We start from the raw sequence: 10000 nt of genomic DNA on the forward strand, positions 1-10000 counted from the left end.
TCTAAAGTCACACGTGGAAACAGCCTTGGGCCCGGACTGCCTTTGACTTGTGCCTTGGTTGTTTTTAATTATCTAAAAACTTTCAGAGATTGGCAGCTAAAAAGGCAGATATTTGCAATTTGGATGTTATTTCTGCTATTGGATATTGTATCGTATATTAATCTATAGCTTGTATGTTCATATGCTTCTTATTTATCTGAATTAACATATGTGCCAAATTGATCTACTGTATATAGGTTGTGCACAAATAATCTGAGAAACAGACAAACCACACTGAAAACATAACCTCCTTGGCGGCAGTGTTGCCAACTCCTCAGTAAGGAAAGTAGCTATTGGCTGTCCTAAAAGTCGCTAAATGACGCCATCGCCTAATTTGCATAATGTCTCATTTGCATGTAATAGTAATGGGCGCTGTAGGAGAGGAATAACGTCGTGGGGGAGACAAAAAGTGACTAAAACACTCCTTTAGAACTACAAATTGATTTTCTTTTGTTGATTCTTGTTTTTTGATTTCTTTTGCAGTCAATGTTTTTACTCATTAATGGCGGCTTGCATTGCGTGGAACTGTTATAAGGCTTTGCCTTTTGAGTATGTTTTTGAGTTGTCGTGTGTTTTTTATAATCACAAAGTTTGTCGTAGAAATCAGCCTTATAATACAGGCAGTATGCCCGTGTATCATCTCCAATACAACAGCTTCAACCAGCCTTTGCTCATTGAGGACAGTAACTGCAGGACGATACGTGCTTCACGTCAGAGTCTCCAAAACACCAGAAAAAGTTGCTAGATTTGTCGCTAGTAGCTTTCGACAAAACAAAGTCGCTAAGAAGGTTTGGAAAGTTGATTTAGCGAGAAAGTCGCCAGTTTGGCAACACTGCTTGGCGGTGGTAATTATTAAGAAGATATCAACTCCTTAATGCAGCAATATATTTTAATTGTGAAGTGTTGTACTGAATATTGCAGCTGACATTTTCTTTTTTGAACTAAGACCTACTAAAAGGTTATTACCATTTCCGCTGACTCAGCAAACTGGTTATTTGGTCATTGAGCCGCACTCATGGTTTCCAGTGGAGAGTTTTAGTCAGACAGGGCAGCCGATGGGGTTTCAGCCCCTAAAGTATCATCTTTATCCAACAGTATCAAGGACAAGGCAGGGTCTGTTTAGTTGTTTAGCTTTTTGAGCCATTTTTAATATCCAGGACTTGCTTTCTAACAGGAATCTATCAAATCTTATTTTCAGTCCTCACACACACACACACACACACACACACACACACACACACACACACACACACACACACACACACACGCAGAGGTGTTGATGGAATAGAGTCCTCAGTGATTTTGTTTATCTCCGTCTCCCACATGCTCTGGCCTCCCTTAGTGCACAGTAACAGCGAGTCACGCACACACACAACTACCGCTGACACAACTGCCTTCTTTTTTTGGCACCATCGATTACTGTCAGCCAATACCTGGACTTGCTTCTGTCTGCATCATCAGGTTTCAGGAAGTGATGATAGATGAATAGCACTATCTGCAAGGACTGCTGTGGCCATGGATAATGGTTTCCAAAATCAAGACATTCTTAGACTTGTTTTACTTCTTTTAAGGAAGGAACAATTCAAAGTGTTCTTGTTTTTTCTAGATCTTTTATATTTTTTATATTCTCAACTCACTTTTCACTTTGAACAGGTGCTCTTCTATCAAATAAACTAAACACTTATGTTATTTATCTAATTCATGTGCACGTTTGAGTGTGTACTGTCTACTGATGTCCTCCGACTGCTCTGCCTCGACTCTATAAGGAATTTGCAGAAAGCCCTTGAACAAAGTATTATTAGAACCTGGCCCTGCTTTTACATCAATGTCTTTGAATGGCTAAAACAATGCTGAACTTTACTAAAGAAGTATACCCTACAAGCCAAGGTCAAAAAAGAAGAGATTGACTTTCCATGCATATACACTATTTATGCAGGGAGGAAACAATTTGAGGAACACAGTGTCAGAAAACATCTCTGTGAAGCCTGGAACTGTCCATCAAACAGCTTTACTTCCTCGCATGAAGACAGCTACAGAAATAAGGTGGGTGTGTCTGTGTGTGGGAATATCTGTACGGGTAGATATATTCAAAAGTAAGTGAGCTGTGACTGACTGATAATAAAGGTAAGGAGTGAGGATTGTGGAGCCGAGAGGAACACATTGAGCCCTGCGGTGATATTTCTTTGGGATACACACAACACACACACACGCACACACACACACACACACAGACACACACACTATATACATGTCAGTGGGCACGGTAGAACACAAGCGCTCAAACTGAAGCTCAAAGCAAGCACAAACAATTCAATCTTTCCTTTTTGTCTCTTGTTCTCTCTCACACACACACACACACACACACACACACACACACACACACACACACACACACACACACACACACACAAGCATTTAGACAGGTGATGGGAAAAGAAAGGGAGAATAATGAAGCATCAGCAAAACAATACTGTACTGTAAAAGTGAGAGGGGTGGAGGAAGAAAGCTTGGTGGAACCTGGGAGCTTCCAGCCCAGGTCTAGCTTCAGGAAGAAACGTGTACTTTATAAGATTCATTTATAAGGTGAAATTAAATTTAACACTGAAGAATTGATCAAATTATACCAATCATGCCACTGTGTGTCAAACTACTTCACCAAACCTTTATTGCTTCGATGAAAAACCTACCGCCCTCTAAGCAAGTGAGCAGAGCTTTTTTCAGACTCTTATAAGTTGATCCTGAGAAGGTCCTGGGTCCTTACCTTTCATTGGCAGAAGCAGAGACAGGAGGAGACGTACTTCCAGCTCCTCTTGGTTTATTGACTTTGGCGTACAGCCTATCAATGGGGTCGTCATCAGGGATGGCTCCAGGGTCGTTACCATGATTTCCATGCCCAGGAAAGGCAGAAGGGCCTTGGGGGGAAGGGGCGCCGGCATGGGCGTGCTGAATTGTACTATAGGGAGGTGACTGCGACAGTGGCTGCGGCATTGAACCCATATCTCGGTCCCTGAAGGACTGTATTCGGGCATAGTTCGGGTCTGTGTCGTCATCTTCAAAATCTGGATACGCCGACCCGCCGCCGCCGCCGCCACCACCTTGCTGGTGTCCGGGCCGGTGCTCTCGCAGCTCAGGATGCCCTGCCTCGATCCTGAAAGACGGACGGAGAGCCAGTTGAGATATCTAGAAACATCATTAAAACACTGATGATTTCGATGAGTGGACTAATAATGACAGCAAGGGCAACCTCAAAGAAATGACTTTAAACAAACACTTTACACAATTAGTATGGAGCTCAGGAATGACAAGCATGCAGTAGAGAGGGATAGAGAGACCGAAGGATAATGCAGTGGTGTTAATGTGTTCCGTGAGAAATATAAGTGAACAATCATCTGGGAGGAAAATAAAAGATGGTTACATGATTTTCCTCAATGAGAAAAGACAAGAAAAAGTTGTATGTGAATATACTCAGTATCTGAGTCTGTATGTCAGCACAAAGCATCATCATCATCATCATCATCATCAAAGCTCCCAACCTTTCCCTCTCGTCTTTCATCCTCTCAAACTCATGATCACTCAGGACGTCTGACTTCTGTCGCTGCAGAGCTGCTTTTGCCTCCTTCTTCTCTTCTTTTTTCTTCCCGAATCTGGACAGAGAAAGGAAGTGACACAGACAGAAAGACACAATGAGAAAGAGACAGTGCAGTAGAGAAAATGATAATATAATAATTCTGTATGGGGATTTCAACAGCCTTCGGCATGATGTGGTACTGTGGAAGCAGATGAGGGACAAACACCACATTAACACCGTTCTTACAATAAGCATGCAGGCCGAAATCATGCTCATGCTCACACAGTGGCATGAATACAGATACATACCTGTACACTGCGTTATTCAGTGCAAGAGCAGGCTGTGACTCAGTTTAAGGACCAAATGAACTGCTCCATTCTTTCCCTCACAGACACACATACAAGGCAAGAAATACAGACAAATACAGCTATATCACACTGCGGCTTATACGCTTACAAATGCCACCACAAACACAACCCTTCAGCCTTCACTGCTGCTGCTGTTAAACTTTTGCTAGCGCTGCCATGCAGCTGACGTTATAGGGAGGCCACATTTACAATACAATGTTTCCAGAACTTAAGTTCCTGGGGTCCCTGTCCCTTCTTCTCATGCTTTCCTCTTTGAGATAGTTTTTAGAATAGAGAGGCAAAGTCCCTCCCCTTGCTTGTTGATTGAAAAGAATGAGTACGGTAGTCAACGGCGAGAGACAAATACTTTTTTGATCCTGTTTGAATTGTGCCGTTGTCAATTTAAAAGGGCGTTAACTAACGTACATATTATTGTGAAATAAGATCCACTGGAACGGGAAGGACTATGCCTCTCTATACAAATCATTTAAACTCCATACTAGAACTAGAACATGCAAAGAATGCAGGTATTAAAGGTGAATAGATGAATAGGTAAATCAATATTTCAAATAGGTAGTTGGACAAATAAAATATAGAGTGGCTATATGAAGGTCTATGTGTATAGGTTAGTGTTGCGATGCAATGCAATGAACAGTGGAATAGTGGATGAGTAGTTCAATAAATTAGAAGGAGGCTGGCTATTGCACTCTGTAAAGCCTAATCTAAATTAAAAGATGGCATACACACAATAGACTAAGAGAGGCTTTTAAGTGGCCACATATCAATACTCAAACCACACCAGTCAATACAGTTTGTGTGCGGTCAGCATCAACAGCATACTCAGCACTACTGGACACTGCACAAGTCATTACCTGGACAAGACCGTGGCTCACACACACATGCACGTACGCACATACACACACTTGAGTAAACTTCATGGCTAAATGTGAAAGGATAATGATAGTTTTTTTGCCAAAAAAGTTTTCACATACAAGGCATTTGTCCTGGTGTTGTGGCGCCAGAGAAAATAAAAAAACAAGAGCTGCAAAGACGTGAAAACATGAAGAAGAAGAAGAAGAAGAAGAAGAAGAAGAAGAAGAAGAAGAAGAAGAAGAAGAAGAAGAAGAAGAAGAAGAAGAAGAAGAAAAATACTATGAACAGATTTCTGAAAGTGGGACGCATCTCTGTCTGTAGGGAGAACAATACAGTTAACAAGTATTACCCCTCGAGTGTATGGAGATACATGGTGTGAAAGAAAAAAACATTTATAGTGAATGATGAATGACATTTTTAAATGTTTTAAAAACAGGTTTTAAGAAAAAAAATTGCTGACAAAAGGCTTGATCTATATATAGTTAGAAAAAGCCCTTCAGAGGCCAAACATGTCATAAGCATGAATAGCCTGCTAACACGCTGACGCAAAAAAAAAGTAAAATAAGAAGAAGCTTCTCCTCTCATTGAAGCTCATTAAACTTTACACCCCAGCAGCTACACGGTGAGGATATGGTTAATTGAGCCAGTCAAAACTGCTAAATAGTTAATATCTCCAACATGTGCAAACCGTGACCTTATAACACGCCTTATGTTTTATTTATCAGCTGAATGTATTGATGTATCACCCTCTGGTTTACACTTCCGCTACCCACTGCTGCTGATGCTTTTGAAGTATCACTATACCTGTTTGTGCATTATTTAAAACAACATTCATGGTCCATTCAAAGTGTGTGATTGTATGTGTGACTGTTGTGTAGTTTAGCCTGTGCGTTGCTGAAAGAATGTACACTGAGGTCATTTGTTTCTTTGAAAGGCTTAACATGGAAAAGGAGGTAAAGAAGCATATTCACCGCCCGAGTGAGGAGGGCTCGATGGGGAAGGGAGGGCCATAACCGTGGGTGTGCATTAACAGTGTGAGTGAGCATTTGCCTCACAAGGGACAAGCCTTGCTCTAATTACTGATACCTACCTACTTGCAGGCTTACCCTTTCCTTCAACTCTCTCTCCTTCTCTCACTTACCCCTTTCACCTCCCTTCCTTTTTACCTTTTCCTTATTCTTTTACCCCCCTTCCTCTCATTAACCTCGTTTCTGTTCTTTTCCTATCCATAGCTTAGCTCGCCTTCACCCCTTCATCTCGCCGCCTCGTTCGGCATGTCGCCCCTTGCTATCAAACACTTCTCTCTCAGCACTTAACCTCCGACATCCTCTCCTCTCCTCTATGCTTTCCTCCCTGTCCCCTTCTCTCGCTTTTAAACATAAAGTGAAGAGACGAAAAAGGAATTTGGGATAAGACAGGTTTCAGGTTGTTTGTATTACTTGGAAGAGATACAGAGCGAGAGAAAATCTGACTTTTAAGCATCCAGAAGTGCTTTGGAAAAGAACGCGGGGGCATTGGACAAAATACTGTATATAGCTTTGGAGCCATATATACAGCATGTGTTATACGCCTTCTGGACACACAATACATTGTTATTATATTTCCATCATCTGTTCTTTCATTCCTTAATTCTCTAACTCCCTACATCCCTGTATTCATTTGTGGGGGCGCTTTCTCCAACGGGCCGAGTTCCACAGTGAAGACGAACACGAGCGATTATAGTAAACAAGAGAACATCTGTACCTTTGTTTGATCTACCTACATTTAGAAGCAAATGGAAGGGAAAAGAACAGTGAGTGAGATATGGAGGGTATACAATCATGTACAACACTAATGCTCACCTGCAGCTTAATCAGGCCTTTTCCCTCTCTCCTTCCAGAGCCTCTTATAGTGTTACTACTGGGCTATCGTGTGAGGCGACATGCTCGGATGTCAGTGTATTTGCCATTGTACGTGCACGCATATGAAAAGAGAACAAGAACATTGAAGTAAACAGGAAGCGCATTGGCTTGTCTCATGATGTCCCACGTTTGACCTTTTGCTTCTCTATGAATCGGACAGCAAAAACATAATTAGTTTCTTTCATTGTTGTCGGTATCACTTCTGTCTGTCAGCAACTTCCTTTTCATGTCAGTCCTTTGAATGATCAGTTAAACCACAAACTATTGGCAAAGTGTCACCACAGTGCACATTTACAAACTTAGAGGGGATGGACAGTCATTTTCAAGTTGTTTTATTGACAAATGTATTACTTTTTTATATATATATATATATATATATATATATATATATCTTTTGTCTATGATGAAAATGGAGAAGCACAAAAATTCAAACCTGTAAATTAAAGACACATCATACACACATGCTCGCACACGTAGGCTGCGCTTCCAGAAGGCTTTTTAAAATGTACAAGTTACGACATTATCGCTTGAGACTAATTTCACGAGAGATATCGGAGTAAGAACAGCTGATTAACAGCCAGTTAGGAGGATCACATTACCTCTTGTTCTGCCATTAGTGGGAACAGAATGATGAATATTCATGACCAAACACCAGAATCTGTATGGAAGGTGTATGGCTACTCATTTGCATGCGAGAAAGATTTAATGAGACATATATGCAGAGGTTTCTTAAAGCCTCCATCTGTGTAGGAAAAGGTAGGCTGGAGAAAACAACCATCCGTATCTGACTGGAGAGAAAAAAAGTTTCTTTGGGTATTATTGCTTCTTTCATGTTTGATTTTATTGAGCAGCCAAGCAGTTGTAAGTAAACAATATGTACTACTAAAAGACTTCTACATAATTACTTCTACTCCTCACTCTGTTCCCAGCCAGTCTCCTTGAGCTTAAAAGATCAGCTTCATTTCAGCGCGACAGTCCATCAGAGTATGAACTCTGTCGTCACCCCCGATATCTCATAAACTCTTTCGCATATTCCAACAACGCAGACGTGCAGAAAGACTGCGGTGTCATTTTGGGCATAACTAATGCCTAAATCCCACTGCATCGTTCGACTGGACTGGACTTTTGGGACCAGGTCCTTTGCTCATTTTTGTTTTCCACGGCAAGTGGTGATCACCATAGCGACGCTACATGATGCTGTGACATCATCTTGAACAAATTGAATCCTTTCATTGGCAACCAAACCAAGGACAATTGTAGGGCGCAGTGGAGTTTTGCAGGCTGCATTATTTTTTTTTATCTAGCTTGAGTGAAAATAAAACATTGTGGTCGCTATTGATGATCGCTTGGTTATCTAAAAATGGTTTATTGGTTTATCTTTAACCAGAATACACAAGAAAGAAGTTACTGTGCATAGGCACACATGTATTGATGATGGGAGGAAAGCAGCAGAATGATGGGTTCAAAGGTAATAAAGGGGAATCCTAATTTTGAAAAAAGAATTTCCCCCCACTCTTGGTAGGAGCCTGAGGACCTGACACATTTTCTCACCACGCTTTGTGTTCCTAACAGTTTTGGATGTTTTGTCGATCACCCTAACCCTACGCATAACCTTAACCCATAAATTAACCTACACTGACTCTAATCTTGACCTTACACCAAAACATTGTTTAGATGTGACAACTTGCCAGCATGACATTAAATGGTTCAAATAGGTCTAAAACTAAGACAGGTCCCCACAACAAATAACTACGAGATACACACACACACACACACATGCCATTTTGAATAGTGAACAGTGAGCAGAGGGGTTGTTCCACACTTGTGCGTCTGAATAGTTCCTGAGGACAAAAAGCCGGTGACAAACGAGCAGACAACGAGTGCAAACATCTGTGACTCTCACTTCACCTATTCTTCTGCTCTTCTCTCACTCCCTCCCTCTCCACTCCATAGACACGCCTCCCTTTGCTATCATTGGCAAGTGGATCCCTGAGGGAATGGATGATTGACACGTGTGCGCCGATAACAAGCATGGAAACACATGGAGACGGAAACACACACACACACACACACACAAACACACACTCGCACACATACACACAGAGACACTGTAAGGAAGCACACATACAATTGCAAACACACACATACACACACATACACAGACACACTCGCAAACACTCACAGATGATTGGCAGGCATGACATCGGTGCATGACACTTCAATGACTTTCTGTCATGATGTTTGATTGGCAGCTTGTGGGTCCTCCCCCCTCCTTTCAAGCATGTGCTCTCTAATTATGAAACAATGACAGGGTTTTACCGACATAAAGAGATTGAAACAACTTCTTTGCATAAAATATTTCACGTTGTCTTCACCTAAACGTGACACCATACTGTTTGTTTGCTACGCAGCTTAAATGCTAGCTAATCAAAAGTGCTATAAGTGGCTGGATTATCAGATATCAATCTCTTCTTAACGGTTTATTTTTGGTATTCATTTATTTTTCCTTATTATCCTTTATTTTGCAATTTTGTGTCCTCTTTCTATATGTGTCTACAGCATTGCACTGCTAAATAGTGACATCATGTTTCTATGATGCCTAATCTTGTTCTGGGAATAATGAGAAGGGGAAAAAAATACATATCCTTGCTAATTATCAATGCCCAGTAACAATCACATCCATCTACGAGAAGTCAGAACGATGGAGCACTTAAAGTCTAACAGGGGTGTCGCATTATGGCCAGCTGGAGAGAGCCGAGAGGAGAAAGACGGGAAATAAAGAGGCAAATATGGCAGAGAGTGTAATTATACGGCTCAATGAGAGGTAAAGAAAGAGAGCGGACTCAATGCTCAAAGGAAATGATGGGGCTCTAATTGTAACCTTAAGTTTCTCTGCTTTCTTTCCTTATTCATACGTATTCATATGGCGGCGGCATTCTCCAATTGGGTGGCTCCTTGAGTTTAAAGTTTTGTTAAGGTAAACATAACTTCAGTGGATCCTTCAGCCGACGGTCAGCAGACACGGACACACGAACAGAAACACATACATACGCATGCACGAAATACAGCAGTGCACCATTATAACCAAGCAGGCTACCATGCATTTATTACCATAGATTCTCATAAATTCACACTATTTTAAATCTGAAAATGAACAGCATTTACACATACTTTACAACATTCACATAAACATGACGCACCGGCAACTGCAGCGCCTTTTTGGTTCGGATAGACCTTAAACATTCCCAATCTCACCTCATAGATTACCATGT

At 41.3% G+C, this 10000-nt stretch overlaps 1 protein-coding gene across 1 annotated transcript in view; it reads right to left on the bottom strand.

The window, feature by feature from the left end:
* Positions 1-10000, bottom strand: part of LOC115026262 (partitioning defective 3 homolog B-like) — a 234807-nt gene that overhangs the window by 72943 nt on the left and 151864 nt on the right. Inside the window, 2 exon segments of the mRNA XM_029459004.1 lie at positions 2801-3187; positions 3573-3683. Of these exon segments, the coding sequence (XP_029314864.1) occupies positions 2801-3187; positions 3573-3683 (498 nt within the window).

The sequence above is a fragment of the Cottoperca gobio genome, chromosome 21 (assembly GCF_900634415.1).
Source record: "Cottoperca gobio chromosome 21, fCotGob3.1, whole genome shotgun sequence".
In the NCBI taxonomy this organism is placed as follows: domain Eukaryota; kingdom Metazoa; phylum Chordata; class Actinopteri; order Perciformes; family Bovichtidae; genus Cottoperca; species Cottoperca gobio.